This window comes from Myotis myotis, unplaced genomic scaffold, assembly GCF_014108235.1.
Source record: "Myotis myotis isolate mMyoMyo1 unplaced genomic scaffold, mMyoMyo1.p scaffold_m19_p_15, whole genome shotgun sequence".
Taxonomy (NCBI): domain Eukaryota; kingdom Metazoa; phylum Chordata; class Mammalia; order Chiroptera; family Vespertilionidae; genus Myotis; species Myotis myotis.
In genome coordinates this window covers 44,929,379-44,951,264 of record NW_023416319.1, presented here as the reverse complement: position 1 = coordinate 44,951,264, position 21,886 = coordinate 44,929,379, and the positions used below count along the sequence as shown (strand labels likewise).

The 21,886-nt window shown below is 39.0% G+C and overlaps 1 protein-coding gene and 1 pseudogene across 1 annotated transcript in view; one reads left to right on the top strand and one right to left on the bottom strand.

Moving 5' to 3' along the window:
- The window catches only part of SAMD8 (sterile alpha motif domain containing 8), a 60,410-nt gene that overhangs the window by 26,816 nt on the left and 11,708 nt on the right, over window positions 1-21,886 (bottom strand). The window contains exon 2 of the mRNA XM_036337188.1: window positions 203-795. Within this exon, the coding sequence (XP_036193081.1) occupies window positions 203-795 (593 nt within the window). The remainder of the gene's footprint in view (window positions 1-202; window positions 796-21,886) is intronic.
- Window positions 21,077-21,415, top strand: LOC118670176 (annotated as a pseudogene).

Here is a 21,886-nt window from a genome sequence, read left to right as displayed (position 1 = left end):
TCTCTCTCACTCACCTAGGGTTAAGGTCTGGTTTACTCTAAGAGAAAGAGGCAATTTTAAAGCATATCGTTCTATATTATCAGATAAAGCAAATGAAAAGTATATATCAATCAAAAGAACAATAGCAGTTATTATAAATATGTACTTATCATTGCTGTTATAGCAATCTTCTACAAATTTGGCAACTAGAAACAAAACTTACCTGTCTAAGAATATATCTGGGAGTGGTGGGTAGGTCTGCATGTCAGGCACTCGCTCATGGACTATAACCATAATGAAAGATGTAAAACCGAATACTATAAAAACATATATACAACTCAATATGGTCTTCCAGTACTCTGGGTCCAATCTTCGAACAGAATGTTTGTTTTTACCATTCATGTATTGGTACTGATCAGAATTCAAATCAATGATGGGTCCATCACAGTCATGTGAAGGCTCCCCATTACAGAGCCACTCTGCACTCTGAAGAGCACTGATGAAAGGGGTCATGGAACTCATGGGACTGTCACTGTTGTATCCCATCTCTTCTAAAACATCAATATGTATTTTCTGCAATTTCCGGACGGAAAGCATTAACCTTTTAATGTCCCCTAAGACTTTGATTTCCAGAGGAGGAGACCGGAGATCATATTCAGTTAATGTTAGCAATGTGATTCCATCAAGTCGGTGCTTATTGCATAATATGTCCACATATTCAAAGAAGCCTTCATCCTTCAGCCAAACAGCCACATGCTTGGTTGTCCAGCGGCGAATGCAGAGTTGATTAGGACCAGCCATTTCCTCCTCCACTGTCTGTCAAGGGAAAACACAAAAACAAAACAAAATCTTCAGTGCGTCTTAGCAACTCCTTTGAAGACCAAATACGCATAAACATACCAGAAACGGTAATTTACCTATGCTGCCCTATTGGCTTCTAGAATGAAGAAACAAGTATTCAATAATGAGTGGTTTTCAATAGGTTAAAATTCTAATAATTTTATGCCTATTATCCTATTAACATAAAGGAAACTAATGACCAAATATTTTTACAAAAAATTATTTTATAAATGACTTTTCCACACCATAGCAGCCATAACTTAATTATATAAAGCCTACTATTGAAAGCAATGGAGAAAATCCCATTTTAATACTTTTCATAAAATGAGATGTAAAGATTTATTATATGTAAAAAATAAATTTCAGAAATCTTCAAGTTCATGGAATAAGTATTGCCCCCTCTTCCAAAAAGAAAAAAAAACACCACATTAAAAAACAAAAACAAACACAAAAAAACCTGGCTGGTGTGACTCACTGGTTGAACATCACCTATGAACCAAGAGGTAAGGGTTTTATTCCCAGTCAGGGTACATGCCCAGGTTGTAGGCTCAATCCCCAGTAGGGGGCATGCAGGAGGCAGCCAATCAATGATTCTCTCTTATCATTGATGTTTCTATCACTCTCTCCCTTTTCCTTCCTCTGAAATCAATAAAAATGTATTTCAAAACAAAACAGAACACCACAGGAGAACCAAGATGGCAGTGTAGGTAAATGCCTGTACTTGCTGCCTCCTACAACTATATTAAAATTACAACTAAAATACAGAACAACCATCATCCAAAACAGCCTGAAAGCTGGCTGAATGGAAGTCCTACAATCAGAGAAGAAAAGAAGAAAGCATATTGAAACTGGTAGGAGGGGCAGAGTTGCAGACGGGGCTAGATGAGCACTCACATGTGCCACTTTTTAATCAGGAGGGAGTTCATCTCTGTGGAGGCCCGTGAGGAGCAAGAGGCCCTGCCCCACACCAGACCCCCAGCCCTGGCTCCCAGAGCTGGGAAAATAAGTCCCCATAACTATAGGCTGTAAAAACCAGCAGGGATTGGGGCTCAGTAATACGGAGGTTGCTGGAGACCCAGCTGTTCCTCTTAAAGGGTCGGTGCACAAACTGAACTTACAAAGTCTTACTTCCTCTGTGCTCCAGTGTCAGGGCAAGGCTCTGGGGGACACAGACGCATATGAGGAGGAACTAGACTACCTGGCATTGGGGCAGGAACTTGAGGATAGCTTTCTCCCAGACAGAGGTGCTGGCAGGGGTCATTGTTCCTATGCTGGGACCTCCTCGGTAGGAGGGCTGACTGGCAGCCACTTCTGTTTGCTCTGTCCTAGTGATTCCCTGAGACCCTGCCCCATCCAATTTGCAACCCCCACCCAACCTGTGTGCAGCCACTTTTGCATATGAATGACCTGTCCTTGCTCAGGCTTCAGACTTCGCTAAAATCTCTCAAACAAGCTGCAGCTGCGTCAGGGAGCCCCAAACCTATCAATAAAAGGCCCAAGTCCTGGCACTTTACCAGCCTGCCTTACTTCACAGCTGGGCCTCGCCTGGGCACTTCCAAACCGGATACAAAGAGGCGGAATCTGCAGATCTGTCTGTAGTTCCTGCTGGGTGGCCCCAGGCAATGGCTGACTTTGCACTTTCCTGGAGACCCAAGAGCCAGTGCACCCAGTGGTCAGCATTAGACCATACCAGATTACAACTCTAGACATCCATAAGTGACACACTCAAGGGGCAGATTCAGTGAGCACCAAAGCCCCACTGAAGCAAGTCCTGCTCCATAGGGGGATCTCCTGCATAGCAGCTCTCCCATTGTAGTTGCAGCTGGTCCCCACAGCCAATTGGCCTGGAGGTCAATTCCTTCCAGTGACACCAATAGCAATAAAGTCTCAACTGTAACAAGATTGTACATACAGCCCTCAAAAGGACACACCTAAAGTGCTCAGCTCAGGTGAGGGAGGCTAAGCCACTGGGCCCTTTAGGACACCTACTACACAAGGCCACTCTACCAAATTAAGGAGACATAGCAGCTCTACCTAATATATAGAAACAAACACAGGGAAGCAGCCAAAATGCAGAGACAAAGAAACATGTCACAAATGAAAGAAATAGAAGAAAGCAAACTATTGGATATAGAGTTCAAAACCACAGTTATAATGTTACTCAAAAATCTTCTTGAGACCTCAAAGACTTAGTGAGACTTTTCAGGATCTTAGTGAGAATGCCAAAAAATGGAAAAGGACCATCAGAAATTAAGCATACACTGACTGAAATAATGAATAACATACAGGGATTCAACAGTAGAGTAGAGGATTTTGAGAATCAAATCAATGATTTGAAATATGAGGAAGCAAAAAAACACCCAATCAGAAGAGCAAATTGAAAAATGAATCCAAAAATATGAAGATATATAAGGAGCCTGTGGGACAACTTCAAGTGTACTAACATTCGCATTATAGGGGTGCCAGAAAAAGAGAGAAAGATATTGAAAACCTATTTGAAGAAATAATGACAGAAAATTTCCCCTACCTGGTGAAAGAAATAGAAGAAAAAAAGACAAAAAATATGAGCATTAAAAATGTACTAAATACATATCTATCAACAAATCTAAAAATCAAAATAAACAAATGAGAAATCTAATGAACAGAATAAACTAGTGAATAAAATAGAATCAGAGGCATGGAAATGGAACAGACTGACGAGTCTCAGAGGGAAGAGGGATGGGGGTGGGGGGAGCAGGAAGAGATTAAACAAAGATTTTATATGTATATATATGCATTACCTATGGACACAGACAATAGGGTAAAGAAGGCCAGGAGTGGGGCAGGAACCAGGTGAGGGGAAACAATGCAGGGAAAAAGGAGGGGCATCTGTAATATTCTCAACAATAAACATTTAAAAAAATAAATAAATAAAATAAAACAAAAACACACACACCACAATGGTAGATAGATAACTAATTTCAGGAAACCCCTTAGATCAAGCATATTTCTGTGTACTATACAAATAACAATTTCTATAACAGATATATAGCTTTTAAACTAGATATAAATATTTATAACTATCTTATTAGCTCAGTTTTTCTATACTTTGAGTATCCCATTATAGAACTGAATAAGGAATTTCCTTCTTAAACTATCGAGATTTTAGTGATAAAAATTTAAAACCAAAACTGTCATTTCAACAAATCCATAAGTTTGAGGACCCAAACGTTATATTGCAAACTATAAATGGCTAAGAATGTATTGTCCCAAAAAGTACAAATAATTTTTATGACGTTGATCCCACACAGCACTGTTTATGTTCTTTTTCCATTTTAAAACTTTCAGTAACTTGGACCAGTATCAGGTTTATAAACTTTATCAGATACACGGGAGACAAAGGCCTACATGGGAAAAACCTATTTCCCTAAAATTTCTCAACTAGTAAGGCCTGTGGTTTTCTGACATTTTCCAGATCTCTCAAAACCGTATTTCCTTCTGAGATGATATTTATAAAACATATTAGGCAAACTTTAAATTACTTGAAAAAGAATGATACAACAAATACCCATGTGGCCACTACCCAGATCCAATACAAATGTTCTGTTTCTTAATATGAGTATTAGTTTACAGATATATTCACTTTGTGAAAATTCATCAAGCTATATATATATACTTACGATCTACACTTTTCTCTACATGTTAAATTTTATTTAAAAAGTTTGCTTTCAAAAGCAAAACCAAATATAAATACAAGTAAATGTCCTTTCCTGATAGCATCCCTTTCCTCTACTCCCAGATGTAATAAATAATTCCTGATTTTGGTGTTTAGCATTCCCTTAGAACATGCATTTTTGGCTATGAAACAGCTTCTATGCTGCCTTATGCTGAGGAAAGTAAAAAGCTGCTACTGTTCTGAATTCTCTCCCTACCCACACACACTCTTGAAAAAGGCAGATACTTAACTACATGAGCACCACTGACACCATCAAAAATATTCAGCAAACAAGAAATACTCTCATTAAATATTTATTTCTTAATTACTAAAAAGCAATCCTAGTTTTTGGAAGCCTTAAATCATATTTTGTTTCCAAACAGAGATTTTAATATTATTAATTCACAATAGCTTTTCAGTCTTGGAAAATTAACAGCATATCCATCCCTAAGTTATCTGCACATTTAAAAAGGCTATCTAATTCTTATATACTGAAGAACTACAAAAAACGCTTTTCTCAACTCTTATCTAGAGCATATAGTCACCTGTCCCAAAGGCCAAAGCATTATGATTTATTCACTTTAACACATGGAATTTATACACATTGATGCATATCACTGAGTACATAAATATACATAATATTCCATTAACGTATGATTTCACTGTTTTATTTATATACATAGCCAGATGGTTTCATCCTGCCCACTAAGGTATGTACATATCTTTTCCCCAACCGCTCTGAATAAATTACTTCATCCTTGAAAATCCAACAAGCACATGCTACAATTTCTGCAGCAGTTACAACGCAGCAAATTTGTGAAGCTCATTCACACAAAGCAAGGCTTGACTTCTGTTATTTTATTTCTATTTTGCTACCTTTCTCCTCTTTCCAACAGCTTACCATCAATGGGTTCCAAGTCACTCCCATCCTTGTAACATTATTTTTCAGTATAGATTTGTATCATAATCTGCTCAAAATGATCTTCTTTTTCATTGTTTTTTCTTTCTTATATCACCAGTTCTTTAGACCCTCAATCGGGCTAACAGACCAAGCTTTGATGGTGGTGGTGTGTTAGCTACTAGAAAATATGAGTTATCATACAAGGAAGCCTCCTGGAAGTCTGTGAGCCTGCTGTGGCAGAGCCCTAAAAACATGACGCATTCCACTGTTGTGCTTCATCAGGTTGGGGCATGTCCTTTAATTGTATGCTACTGCATATAGTTAGGGGCCCATATTTAGCTACCATTGTGAAAACCTGCATTGAAGAGGTATATTAAAAGATGATAGAAGGCTTAGGACCAATTTAATATTTATGTTGTGCCATAAGAACTACAGGAAATAGGAGGCTTTAAACAAAGAATATGACTGCTATAGATTTCATACAAATCCATAAAATGAAGAAATTAGGTTAGTCAATGTTTAAGAACACTTTCGGCTTTAATCAATAATTAATATGAATTAATTATCAGTTAAAGGAATTTCTGCTTCTAAGAGGGACCAGATTTAACCTCCCACCTGAAAGAACCAGAAAGCAGACAAAATATATGAGACGGCGGAACAGTTTCAAGACACTGGGCATCAGACAACAGAAGAGATCCCCAAGAGATAGGACCTAACTAGGTGAGCCCTACTGCCCCAGCTTACTGCCTTGAGGGTTTTTAGACAGAATGGCACGGGACAGAAACTGGACGAGGCCTGGCAGACTTGCTAAATTGAGGAGATAGAGCTGAGAGTCCGAAGAGATCAAGGTGGCTAGTGATCATGGGATAGAATACTGGCGAGCAGAAAGATGCACAGAGAACTTGTTATGGACTAAATAAGTCTTGGTCCCCCCAAAAAATTCATAACCCCCAGTGGGATGGTATTAGGAGGTGATTAGGTCAAGGGGGCAGAAGCCTCATGAATGGAATTAGTGACCTTATAAGAGACACCCTAGAGAGTTCTCTCATCCTTCTGCCCTGTAAAGACAGCTAGAAGAGGACCATTTATTAGCCAGGAAGTGGAACTTCACTAGACAAAAATCTGCTGGCATTTTGATCTTGGATTCAGCCTCCAGAACTATGAGAAATAAATGTGTGTTGTTTAAGCAGTCTCTGGTATTTTTGCTATAGCAGCCCAAACAGATTTAAGATGGGACTCCAGAGATCTGCAGAGCGTCTCCCTTGAATGTGAAGCTGAGTGCTGATCAGTGCATGTACGTGACGAAAGAAAAAAAGACTGAAAAAAACCCCACAAACAACCAACCATCCAAAAGATCAGAGGGAACAGTGCCCAGTACTTACCCAAGGCCAATAACAGTGCCTTTCACAAACAGCCAGACTGAAAAACAACATCTCATGATTCATGGAACACTGGCTAGATTATACAGGAAGATCTTGTCAGAGTACTGAGGCAAAATTAATCCTAAAGCAGTAATTTTCAATGGAGGGGGGTGCAATTTATAAAAACATATGGCAATTTCTGGAGATCTCTGGTTGTCACAATTAGGGGTCAGCTAAAGAGGCTAAGGATGCTATTAAACCTTCTGCAAAGCCCCGAACAGCCTTTCACAACAAAGAATTATCTGGCCCAAAATGCTATAGTGTTGATATTAAGAAACCATGCCCTGGACTCGCCACATCTCTGGTCCAGTTGAACAAATCTTAAAAGCAAGACCCAAAAGGATCAAATTATTTTTAAGTAATTAAACTACATTCCACAGCAAAGCTCAGGAATATTAGTAGAAATAGAAAAGTATTCAGGCCCAGCGGATGTGGCTCAGTGGCTGAGCACTGACCTATGAATCAAGAGGTCACAGTTTGATTCCTGGTCAGGGCACATGCCCGGGTTGCAGGCTCGATCCCCAGTAGGGGGCATGCAGGAGGCAGCCAATCAATGATTCTCTCTCATCATTGATGTTTCTATCTCTCTCTATCACTCTCCCTACCGCTCTGAAATCAATAAAAGTATACTGAAATTCATAATGTCTGGCATCCAATAAAAAATGATCAGGCATGTAATAAAGTTGAAAAATTTATCTATAATGAATAAAAAATCAATTAATTGTCCCAGATAACAGAATTAGCAGACAAGGAAATTAACTGTTATAAAAAAGTGTATTATATATATTCAAAAGGTTAAATAATGACATGGACACATAAAAGGATCCAACTCAAAATTCTGCAGATTAAGTGACAATATATGTAATGAAAAACACATGTAATAGGATTAATACCTGATTAGACATTGCAAAAGATAAAAATAATAAACTCGAACACATAACAATAGAAATAGTTCAAAATGAAACACAAGAAAAAAAGAGACTAAAAAAAAAATAGTTTGATTTTTAGAGAGGGAGAGAGAGAGAGAAACATCGATGTTTTAAGAGCCTAAAATCTGGGCATGCGCCCTGAATCGAACCAGCAACCTCTGGGGGCACAGGATGATGCCCACCACATGAGCCACACCGGCCAGTGCAAAAGGACTTTTGAAAAATGAAGATAATATTATTCTGCCTTTAAAAGGAACTTTGAAGACAGTGTGTTAATTTAAACAAGCCAGAGACTAAAAGACAAATATTGTATGATTCCACTTACATGAGATACCTAGAGTAGTCAAATTCATAGGTACAGGAAGTAGAATGGTGGTTTCCAGGGACTGGGCATAGGAAACAATGAGGAGTTATTATTTAATGGGTACAGAGTTTCCATTTGGGATGAGAAAAAAGTTCTAGAGCAGGATGGTGGTGATAGTTGCACAACAATGTGAATGTATTTAATGCCACTGAACTTAATGGTTAAAAAAATGAAAAGAACATCAGTGAGAGGTGGGACTTCAAACAGCCTAACGAGGTATAACTGTAGTCCCCAAAGGATAGGAGGGAGAGTACAGAAAAATATTTGAAGTAACCATGGCCAAACATTTGCCAAATTTAGTGAAAACCATAAATACACATATCCAAAAAGTTTAATAAACTCCAAACATAAATACATATCAAATTGCCCCAAACCAGTGACAATGAGAAAATCTTAAAAGCAAAAAAGAGAAAATAGACACATTATGTACATAGGAATAAAGACAAAAATGATCATTTCTGTAGAATATTCAATGAAATTTAAACAAAAAAGCTACTTGAAGTAATAAGTTAGTTTAGTAAGATTGCCTGATATAAGATCAACAGACAAAAATCAACCGTATTTCTATATACTAGCAATGGAGCATAAAAAATTGAAATTTATAAAACAATACCATTTATAATAGCATAAAAAATATGAAATATTCAAGGATAAATCTGACCAAACATGGGAAAGGCCTGTATACCAAACACTATAAAACACATCTAAGAGAAATTAAAGATCTAGATAATGATAGATGAGTGGGTCAGAAGACTCAATATTGTCAAGATGTCAATTCTTCCCAAATCTGACCTATAGATTCACTGCAAATCCAATCAAAATACCAAAGGGCTTTTTTGTAGATATTGATAAATTTACAGTCGTGTGCCATTTAATGATGGGATAAATCCTGAGCATCATTAAGCAATTTCGTTGTGTAAACATCAGCGTGCACTTACATAAACCCGGATGGTACAGCCTACTACACATCTATGTTATATGGTACACCCTACAGCTCCACGGTTACAATCCCGTCCTGAATGCTTTAGGCAACTGCAATACAATGCTATGTGTTTGTGTATCTAAACATAGAAAACGTACAGTAAAAATATGGTATAAAAGATAAAAATGGGACATCTGTGTAGGGTACTTAATATGAATGGAGGCCAAAGGACTGGAAGTTGCTCTGGGTGAGTCAGTGAATGAGTGAATATGAAGGCCTAGGACATTACCGTACCATACTGTAACCTTTATAAACACTGTACACTTAGGCCACACTACATTTATAAAACAACATGAGATTAGCCCTGGACAGGTGGCTGTTGGTTGGAGCATTGTCCCATACACCAGAAGGTTGTGTGTTCAATCCCTGGTTGGGGAGCATACTGGAGGCAACTGATCAATGTTTCTCTTTCACATTGATGTTTCTCTCTCTCTAAAATCAATTTGAAACATATCCTTGGGCAAGGTTAAAAACAAAAGAACAAGATTAAATAAAACATAAAAGAAAATGATGCAATCAGATGTAAACATGAGATATATGAGGCTGCTGCTGGTGTAGCAATGGCATACTGTTTTGTAGCAAACTTATTTTTAAGTATAAAGAATACTCTAAAATAACAATTAAAAGCATAGTCAGTACATAAACCCAGTAATATTGTTGTTTATTATCAAGTATTAGGTACTACACATAATCATGTTATACTTTTTTTTTTTTTTTGGTTAATCCTCACTGGAGGATATTTTTTCCATTATGATTTTTTGTTTTCTAGAGAGTAGAAGAGAGGGGGGGGGGGGAGGGAGAGAGAGAGAGAGAGAGAGAGAGAGAGAGAGAGAGAGAGAGAGAGATCAATGTGTGAGATACACATCAACTGGTTGCCTCCCACATGTTCCTGACTGGGGCCAAGTATCGAACCTGCAACCCAGGTACATGCCCTTGACCTGGAAGGAACCCAACCCTTTGGTGCACAGGCCTGCACTCTAACTGGCCTGAGTGCATGTGCTATACTTTTGTATGACTGGCAGCAAAGTGGGTTTGCTTACACCAGCATCACAACAAACATGTGAATAATGTGTTGCGCTACAGGGTTTTGACAGCTACAATGTCACTAGGCAATAGGAATTTTTCAGCTCCATTACAATCCTATAGGACCACAGTTGTATATGCGATCTATTGTTGACCAAAACTGTAATTTTGTGACACATGAGTGTTGAATCCCTCTTGTGCTTGGAATCTTTCTCCAGGAAAAGCCCAGTCCTTTCTAAGGGCTGCTTGATTAGGTCAGGCCCAGTGAGGACAACCTCCCTTTCTTAGTCAACTATGGTAGATAACATAATCTAATCACAGGAGTGACAGTCCACCACATTTATAGGCTCCTCCCATTATACAAAGGTCATTGGAGGCATTTTAGAATTCTATCACACTACAGTACCCTAATCAAGAAGTAGTATTGGCATAAAGATGAACAAATCAATAGAACACAATAGAGAATCTAGAAATGGACCTACATGGATATCTCATTTTCTACAAATGTGCAAAGGCAATTCAGTGGAGAGAGGACATTCTTTTCATCAAATGGTACTGGAACAAATGGATATCCATATGTTAAAAGCATCAATATATACCTCTCACCACATATAAAAACTAACTCAAAATAGATCACAGGCCTAATGTAAAACCTAAAAATAGAAAGCTTCTAGACTAGAAGAAAACAGGAGAAAATCTTTCTGATTTTAGGTTAGGTAAAGATTTCTTACATGATACCAAAAGCAAAATCTATCAAAGAACAAGCTGATAAATTGAATTTCATTTGTCTGCGTAGGGGACTAAAGGACTTTTATGGTTTTAGTCTGCAAATTTCTGCATTGTTTAAATCTTTTCATGTATCTTCATAATAAATAGAAGCAGTACATATTCACTGAAGAACATTTAAAATATTTTTAAATCACCCCCCCCCCCGAGAACTATTGCTTGTAATTTGTTATATATACATACTTATAGAATGTTCTAGAATTAGAAATCATACCATAAATAATCTGTGTCATTTAGCTTAACATTACTGTCTGAGTCCTGTCTAATGGTATTACATTATCCTCTGAAAAGGGCATTCCATTGCATGGCTATACAATAATAAAATTTGTCCATCTCTCATTGTTGGCAATTATTCACAATTTTATTACTATTACAAATAGTACTGTAGTACCTTAGATTAGCTTTCTGCAAGTGGAAAACTATATCAAAGAATCTGAGGTGTTATTTAGACAACTAAACTCCCAAGTACATCATTAAAACTTGATCCACATTTTGAAATAATGCATGCAAAACTTGGTACTTGTCCAAAATGTTAATTGGTATGTATAAAGGAAACATTTCAATTTGGGATAAAATTTTTTAAAGTTTATTCTGAAATATAAGCAATTAAGAAATTAATTATAAAAGGTCAGTACTATATTATCAAAGCACTAAGAGAAAAGTGCATTCAGGCAGAATCATTAATCAAATTTAGTTCCAAGTCATAGATAACAGATAAAGAAAAGCCGTTGATTGTTCTGTACTAAGTGGAACAAAAGATATCTTATCTTTTGGGTGGACCATAGTTAGAAATTTTTGAAAACGATTTAAAAAATGCATTTTTAGCACATCAACCTTTTATTTACTAATGAATTTATTTCTTTTCTTTCCAAATTTAGTTAATACTAATTAGAGATTTCAGCAGCCTGAGAGTAAAAAAACTCAGTATATTTATGATGTTCTTATCTGCATACTTAACAAAATGAAAAGAGCTTACCATAAATATAAGAACTTTAAATCTGGTATTCCTTAACATTGGTCTAACTACTCTTCAATCAATGAGCCTTTAGTGCATCCCATTAGAGTGACCCAAATCTCTTCACAATAATATAAATAACTCAAATTGTGGTCTGCAACATTAAAAGTATTAAGTACTGTATGTCAGGTTTAATAAACTAAGCACAATCAGTCCAGAACTGCAAAAGTAGATAATGACTATAAACAAACCCTTTTCCAGAGAAACCAAGATGGCGGCATAGGTTAACGCCGGAGATTGCTGCCTCGAACAACCAATTCAAGGGTACACCTAAAAGATGGAACGGACATCATCCAGAACCACAGGAAGGCTGGCTGAGTGGAAATTCTACAACTAGGAGGAAAGAGAATATCATTCCCAGACTCAGAGGAGGCGCAGTGCTGAAGTGAAATACTCAGGTTCGGAGTGCACGCGGAGCGGGCTGGCGGCGGAGGGCATGGTTGTTGTTTTCAGCCGGGAGGGAGTTTCAGACTCTGAGCTCCAGCTCCGGGCGAGTCTCTAGGGACCCAGACTCAAACGGGAGAAGCGGGACTGTCTGGCTTCGGTCGGAACTCAAAGGCAGCTTTCTCTCCGAGGTTTGCAGCGGTTGCTGGGACTCTGTGAGGCAGAGCCCCTAGGGACGGAACTGAGAGCAGCCATAACTGCTCGCTCCGGCCCACCCTGTAGATCCCCAGGGACCCGCCCCGCTCAAGCCCTTCGAAGAGCCATTTGCCGGATAGCCTCAGGCAAACGCTAGATTAGCACCGCCCTAGAGATCCAGCACAGAAGCTCTCCCACTGCAGACACAGCTGACTCTCATAGCCAGTTAGCCTGGAGGTCAAATCACCCCCACTATTGCCGACAACAATCAAGGCTTAACTACAACAAGACTTTGCACAAAGACCACTAGGGGGTGCACCAAGAAAAGATAAAAAAATGCGGAGACAAAGAAACAGGACGCAAATGTCAGAAATGGAAGATATAGAGCTCAAAACCACACTTTTAAGGTCTCTCAAGAACTGTCTAGAAGCTGCCGATAAACTTAGTAAGGCCCTCGAAAAGACTGGTGAGACCGCCGATAAATGTAGTGAGATCCTCAAGAAATCTAATGAGACCCTCGATATTGTGATAAAGAACCAACTAGAAATTAAGCATACACTGACTGAAATAAAGAATATTGTACAGACACCCAACAGCAGACCAGAGGAGCACAAGAATCAAGTCAAAGATTCGAAATGCGAAGAAGCAAAAAACACCCAACTGGAAAAGCAAAATGAAAAAAGAATCCGAAAATATGAAGATAGTGTAAGGAGCCTCTGGGACAGCTTCAAGCGTACCAACATCAGAATTATGGGGGTGCCAGAAGATGAGAGAGAGCAAGATATTGAAAACCTATTTGAAGAAATAATGACAGAAAACTTCCCCCACCTGGTGAAAGAAATAGACTTACAGGTCCAGGAAGCGCAGAGAACCCCAAACAAAAGGAATCCAAAGAGGACCACACCAAGACACATCATAATTAAAATGCCAAGAGCAAAAGACAAAGAGAAAATCCTAAAAGCAGCAAGAGAAAGAAACTCAGTTACCTACAAGGGAATACCCATATGACTGTCAGCTGATTTCTCAACAGAAACTTTGCAGGCCAGAAGGGAATGGCAAGAAATATTCAAAGTGATGAATACCAAGAACCCAACCAAGATTACTTTATCCAGCAAAGCTATCATTCAGAACTGAAGGTCAGATAAAGAGCTTCACAGATAAGGAAAAGCTAAAGGAGTTCATCACCACCAAACCAGTATTATATGAAATGCTGAAAGGTATCCTTTAAGAAGAGGAAGAAGAAGAAAAAGGTAAAGATACAAATTATGAACAACAAACATGCATCTATCAACAAGTGAATCTAAGAATCAAGTGAACAAATAATCTGGTGATCATAATAGAATCAGGGACATAGAAAGGGAATGGACTGACTATTCTTGAGGGGGAAAGGGGTGTGGGAGATTCGGGGAGAGACTGGACAAAAATCGTGCACCTATGGATGAGGACAGTGGGTGGGGAGTGAGGGCGGAGGGTGGGGTGGGAACTGGGAGGAGGGGAGTTATGAGGGGAAAAAAGAGGAACAAATGTAATAATCTGAACAATAAAGATTTAATTTAAAAACAAAACAAAAAAAAAACACAAAAAAAAACACCTTTTCCTACCCGGCCTGTTGAAGTTATTTGTTTGCTCCACCCTACCTCTGTGACTGAGCACTGGCCAGGACAGTCTGGCCACTCCTGGAAATGACAGCTTGGCTTAAGGAGCATTACCTGTGACTGCTATGAATCACCATTGACTCAGAGTCTGTGACAAATATGCATTGGCACGTAGCATTCTTTCCAGTCTCTCTCTAGTTGTTTTCTGCTACTGCAGAGGTTGAAAGCTAAAAATGATTCCCCAGAATCCCTTGCAAGGAGCATTCTAAATGTGAATTGGGTTCAGCCAACTAGATTTGCTGACATGAGATGCGGAAAGTAGAAGTGAGGTGAAGTTGTGGCCATTTTACAAAAGTTTTGGTTATCCACAAGGCAGAATGCGAAAGTGGTGTGTGTGTGTGTGTGTGTGTGCGCGCACACACACGTAATTTTCCATTTTAAGCCACTAATTTTTTAAATGTCAGGAATCAGTTACAGTTGTGGAACAGTACTGGCTTCCTTATATTATGTACGTTCTTTGTGTGTATGTGTATTAAACTGTATATAAGAAAACTTACTATTTTAAGTATTTTTAAGTGTACAGTTCAGTGGCATTAAGTACATTCACATTGTTTGCAACCATAACTACCCACCATCCATTACTAGGAACTTTTCATCAGCTCAAATGGAAATTCTATATTCATTAAACAATAATTTCCCATTGTCCCCTCTCCAGCCCCTGGCAACCATTACTCTACTCTCTGTCTTTATGAATTTGACTATTCTAGATTCCTCAAATAACCAGAATCATATAATAATTGTCCTTTTGTGTCTGGCTTACTTCCCTTAGCTTAATATCTTCAAGGTTCATCCATGTTGTAGCACGTGTCAGAATTTCCTCCCTTTTTAAGGCTGAATAATAGTACATTTATGTATATGTCATATTTTGTTTACCCATTCATGCATCAATGGGCATTTGGATTACTTCAAATCCTGCTTTCACTTCTTTTGGATATATTACCAAAAGTGAAATTGCTGGGTCATCAGGAAATCTGTTTAATTTTTTCAGGAATCACTATACCATTTTTCAAAGCAGCTGTACAATTTTACAGTCCCATCAGCAGTGCACAAGTGGTCTAATTTTTCTATGTCCTTGTCAACATCCTCGCCTTGTTATTTTTTCTTTATTGTTTTGCTTTAATAATAGTAATTGGTGTGAAGTGGTATCTCATTGTGGTTTTGATTTGAGTTCCATAATGATAGTGGTATTAATAATCTTTTCATGTGTTTATTGGACATTTGTATAGCTTCTTTAGGGAAATGTCTATTTAAGTCCTTTGCCCATTTTTTAATTGGGTTATTTTTTTCTGTTGAGGTGATATGTTCTTAGACTAATAGTTTCATGCTGGCCTTCTAACACCCTAATAATACCTTTGCAGACTATGGAAAAGTAGCACTCCTCTGGTATACCAGTTCTTGTTCTATAAGTCATTCCTAGTAGCCCAGCCCAGAGTCTAGAGCAGCTTGTCTCTTGCAAGTGAACCCTGATTGAGTAGCTTGTCTCTTGCAAGTGAACCCTGATTGAATATACCAGTATAGGCCCTTCAAGTTGCTGTCTTTCAAAGTCAGTGAAGTACCCAAAGTAAAGGCTTCAAGCTCTCAAAGTCCACATTCTGGTTCCATTCTAAGTAAGGCAAAGTAACTTTATGATGTTTCTTGAATTTCCTGGGAAATTAATTAAGCATACTATGTTTTTTATCCACTGTTCTCATTAAATATATATGTTCTTGGATTACCTTTAGAATGAGTGATATGTTCTATTTCAATAAGTTATACAACTATTTTTTCTCAACCAAGCACACTGTGTCAATGGAAAAAGATTTTGTAAACTGTCCCATTAATAATATAAACAAAACAAAGGCTATTATCTGGCCATTGCATCTATTAAGTAGGTTCAACAGTAACAAGAATTAAGAAAGTAGACAAATACCACACTACAAATGAAAAAAAGTGGGGGGGGGGGGCGTCAGCAGGGGGAGAGGAAAATAAGGATAAGTATCGCCCTAGCTGATTTGGCTCAGTGGATAGAGTGTCAGCCTGTGGACTGAAGGGTCCCAGGTACGATACCGGTCAGGGGCACATGCCCAGGTTGCAGGCTCAATCCCCAGAAGGGGGCGTGCAGGAGGCAGCCAATCAATGATTCTCTCTCATCACTAATGTTTCCATCTCTCTCTCCCTCTCCCTTCCTCTCTGAAATCAATAAAAATATATTTTAAAAAAGAAAGAATAATGTATCTAGCACATAAGGCAGCCCGAGAGCTTAGTGGGTTTTATTAGGTTATTTTGTTTTATTTTTAGAGAAGATAGTAGGGATTACTAAGAAGATCACTAAGGCCTATAGGATTAGCACATAATAAGTTTTCAATAAGCATTATTAAATGAATGTGCAAAAAGGAAGTATCAACCAAAATAATTTAATAACTCAGTTTCCCAATCGCCTTCCAAACAGGATCATTAAACAAAACAGGAGGCTATAAAAAAAGAACAGAATCTTACCATCTGTGACAGCATGAATGGACCTTGAGGGTAATGTGTTAAGTGAAAAAGTCAGAGGAGACAAATACCATATGACTTCACTTATATGTAGAATCTGAAGAACAAAATAAATGAACAAACAAAATAGAAACAGACTCATAGATACAGAGAATAGATTGATGGTTGCCAGAAAGGGGGGAGAGAGGTTAGGAGGCTGGGTGAAAAAGGTGAAAGGATTAAGAAATAAAAGTTAGTAGTCACAAATAGTCATGGGGATGTAAAGTACAGCATAGGGAATATAGTGGGTACTTGAAATATGGAGCCACTTTGCAAAGCACGATTGTCTAACTACTATGCTGTATACTTGAAACTAATATAAAATAATATTAAATGTAAACTTTAATTAAAAAATAAGATAAAATAAAAAACAAAACAGGAGATACAAGATGGCAGCAGAGGTAAAAGTTTCACTCACCTCCTCCCAGGACGAAATTAAAATTATAACTAAATTATAGAACAATGAACCTGAATACCAACTGAAGAATAGCTGAACAGAAGTCTTACAACTAAATATATATGCCATAGTGAGACTGGTAGGAAGGGCAGAGACGCGAAAAGGGCTGATCCTACACCCAGGTGCAGTGGTTGAGAATTGGGAGGGATATCTCAGCTGCAAAGGTCCCTCCTGAGAAGTAAGGGGTCTCAATCCCACATTGAATGCCCCAGCCTGGAATACCAGTGCCAGAAAGAAGAGCCTATATAACATGTGGTTGTGAAAATCAGGGGGGATGCTATCTGCCAGGGTGAGATGGGAGACTGCTAAAAAATCCAGACACCCTTTCAAAGAGCCAGTGTACAAACTCTTATTCACAGACACTCACCCTGGGTTCCAGCGGAGGGAAGGTGGCTCAGAGCAGACAGGAATCATACAGAGAGAAATTGAGTAGGGTGGCTTTGGGAAGAAGCATAGGGGGACATATGCCATTATCCCTGAGTGCTGAGTCCCTCTCGCACCTTGCCCACAAATGCCAGATCCCACTTTTTCTGGGGTCGAGCACTCCACTCCAATAGGCATCATTCCATGGGCATACACTAGACCCGTGATGGCGAACCTATGACACACGTGTCAGAGGTGACACGTGAGCTCATTTTTTTGGTTGATTTTTCTTTGTTAAATTGCATTTAAATATATAAAATAAATATCAAAAATATAAATCTTTTTTTTTACTATGGTTGCAAATATCAAAAAATTTATATATGTGACACGGCACCAGAGTTAAGTTAGGGTTTTTCAAAATGCTGACACGCTGAGCTCAAAAGGTTCGCCATCACTGCACTAGACCCAGCCTCCAGACGCCCATGGCCCCACCTCTCAAAGCTCACACCCTGGGGAGAAATAAGATGGCTGAGCCCAATCTTGGCTTGCTGCAGTCTTTCTTGGAAGGCTTTTGAGGCGGTCTGGGCTGACAAAGGAGATGTTAGAGACACACAGGTAGAGACTGAATTGTGTGACTTTTGGGCGAGGGCCATTTTTGCTCCACATGCTCCAACCACTGCCACTGGTTCTGTGGAGAGCCCTTCTTCCACATGGCTAAATCTTAATCTGTTTTAACCTGATGGACTCTACTGGCCCTACCCTGACAACTCCCTTGAACCCCACCCCACCCCAAAGGTCCATAAGCCCCAGGTGGGTGGTTGCTGGCCACGGTATAACCTGAGACTTTTGCTGAGTGGCCTCAAACTCAGCACTGATGTAGAGTTTGAACCTGTATCAATCTGGTGACCACCACACGGCCCTGCCTGCTGACTCACTCAGAACACCTCATACATCTCACATTCACTATAGACTCATTCAGAGGCTGAGCCTAACAGGCAGCTGGCAGGTGGAGGCGGATCTTGGGGAGCCTTGGGCCCTTTGCTGTCCTGACCCTGGTTCAGCACAGTGGAAGCTGAAATTCAGTAGATAGCTTGGCCCCTCCCATGTGCACCTAGACCCAGCAGAGGCAGCCACCAATAGTGGATCACTTTGTAGATCCTAACACATAGCCCAGGGCCAGTCACAGGCAGCATCTGACATTGATCTGCACTGGAGTCCCTCCCAAGAGGCCCCAGAACCAATACACCCCCATGGCTGGCTTCAGATCACATCAGAGCATGACCCAATTAACTCTACAAGCCAAACATCCAAGGGAGATCTTGGCAGGCACAAGAACCTCCTGGGGTGAATTCTACTTCCTGGGGTCAGCTCCCCACAGCAACTCGAGCACTGGTCGGGGTCAATCCTCACAGTCAACCAGCCCAAGGGTCAATCCCACCCATGGACAGTCCAACAACAATCAAGACTAAACTACAATAGGAGGACTCACATAATCCACAAAAAGAATGTACCTGGAACACCAAACTCAGGTGACTGGGGAGACTGCATCACTAAGTCCCACAGGCTACCTACTACATAAGGCCACCCCATCAAGACAGGGAGTCATAGCAGATCTACCTAATATACAGAAACAAATACAGAGAGACAGCCAAAATGGGGAGACAAAGAAACATGCCCCAAATGAAAGAACAGGAGAAATCCTCAGAAAAAGAATTAAATGAAATGGAGGAAAGCAAAGTAACAGATACAGAATTCAAAACAATGGTGATAGGATGTTCAAGGAACTTAGGGGAAGAATAAATGAACCCCTTGTAAATGTAAACAAAGAGACAGTAAACATTAAAAAGGACATAGAAACACATAAAAAAGAACCAGTTAGAAATGAGGAACATCGATCAGCTGTCTCCTGCACACTCCCTACTGGGAATGTGCCCGCAACCAAGGTACATGCCCTTGACCGGAATCGAACCTGGGACCCTGAGTCCGCAGGCTGATGCTCTATCCACTGAGCCAAATCAGTTAGGGCTCAAAACAAAATTTTAAAGTTCCATAAACAATCTATTTAGAGGACTGATATAGGATTGCCAACTAGGGACAAATAGGAACATTAAGACAAGAATAAATTTGCAACTAATTTTTTAAAAATGAAAACAGACTTAAAAAATGTTAAACTGTCATTTTAATTTGTTCATGAAGACAAAATAAAGGGTATATCAGGTAGGAAGAGTTAACTGCACTAAATAGGAAAGCATATTCAACCAGTACTAATAAGTTTGCTATCATAGCCTTCAAAGGAAAAAGACAAGAGTATATACTCTTCCTTGGTGTGAACTAGTTAATCCTTTCTAAACTAAAACATTCCAGGAGGACTTGTTTAACTTTTGTATGATAAGCACAATGAGGTGACAAGGATAATCAGCTATCTAATCAAGACCTCCTGGTGTAGGAATACAGGAAACAGGATGTGCAGGTATAAGATATCTGATGTCTGCAGAGTGCTGTTCCTTTAAAAGAATATATATCCTAACTCACACACTCCTTAAATTCTGAACTATGCATTTTCAGGAAATAATAAAAGGTAATTATTAGATTAGTTAACACTTAAGTGCCAGGAACTATTCTATGTATTTTACTTGTATGCTCAAATAATCTTACAACAACCATATAAAGTAGGTTCTATTATCTTCCTCACTTTACAGATGAGATAACTGAAATAGATGGGTTAAGTAACTTGCCCAAGATGAACTTGTCCTAGTAACTAGTACAGATAAGTTTTCAACCCAGGAAATCTCATTTCAAAGTCCATGTTCTTATTCACTACACCACATCACCTCACATGAGCTAAGTACTCTTGTACTTCTGTAGGGGATGAATCTCACAAATATTACATATTTTCTAGTTATCAGAAAAGGAATTTATCATCAGTCTTAAATTATATTAAAGATTACATCAGTGAAGCTGCCTATTAATGAAGGTTTTCTGAATCATAGGTTTGCACTGTTCAGCCTCAAACATGTACTGACTGCTATATGCAGATGTCAGACACTAAAGGCACTCCCCAGTGACAGTCTTAAGATGCCCTCAGGTTATATTTATTTACCCATTAAATATTCATTGTGCACACAATATGAGTGATATTACACTAGACAACGTGACATTTACTTTATGAATCTGAAACATCCTACTCATAATGATTTTACAGTCTAGAAAGAGATATTAAAGAGATTCCAAAAAAGTAAAAGAAATTATAGCTGCTAGTTCTTAATATACATTAGCTTACTCAATCCTCAAAACAACACTAATAAAACTTTTGCTTTTGTAACTTGTTTAAAAAAAACTGGAAAGTTAAGGGAGTTGGAGAAAAGAGTTATTGACAGTTGGTAAGATTAGAGAAGAGTGCTTGGAAATGACATTTGAGCTAAGTCTTAAAGGAGGGGTGAAACTGTGGACAAAGATAGAGATATAAGAATAATTGTCAGGAGCAGTGTGAGGAGGCGTGAACAACCCCGGACTGAGCTAAGCCTGCGCACTGCTATATCCCCACATCCCGCCCTGAAGTCCCACCACCATCACCATCATGCCCAGGAGAAAGGCTGAAGGGGATGGTAAAGGAGATAAAGCCAAGATGAAGGACAACCACAGAGAAGATCTGCCAGGTTATCAGTTAAACCTGCTCCTCCAAAGCTTAAAAAGGCCCTTGGCAAAGAAGGGAGAGAAGGTACTGAAAGGAAAAAAGGAGAAAGCTGATGCTGGCAAGGATAGGAATAACCCTGCAAAAAATGGAGATGCCAAAACACACAGGCACAGAAAGCTGAAGGTGCTGGAGATGCCAAGTGAAGTGTGTGCATTTTTGATAGCTGTGTATTTCTGGAGACTGTACAGTTTGAAATACTATTTTTTATCAAGTTTTATAAATATGAAGAAATTTTTTTTAAGTTATGTTGTTAGCATACAGAACACTTCATTGTTTTTTGGGGGAAGGACATATAGTACTAATAGAATGTCTCCAAAGCTAGACTGACATGGGGTGGGGAATACCTTTCCCTTCTAGTTTTGAGAAACTTCCTCTTGGTTCCTAGAAGGAGGGGAACTCTTGATGTTGACACACATTAGCCACCTTGGCACAAACATCTTGTTGTGAAAGGACAACAAGATGTTTAGTTTTCCCATCAAGTGGGAAAACTAAAATTCGTTTTTATGTCCTTTCCTCCCTCTCCACTTTAAGCATAGACTTTGACTCTCTTAAGCCCAGAGACCTATTGACACCTGATCCCCCAAAATTGGTTTCCAGTATGTTGGGCAATCTGGACTTCCCAGTGTCACCACTGAGATGGCATCCTTCAATAGAGCAGCAGTTCCTTTGTAGATTGTAGATCTACAGATTGAT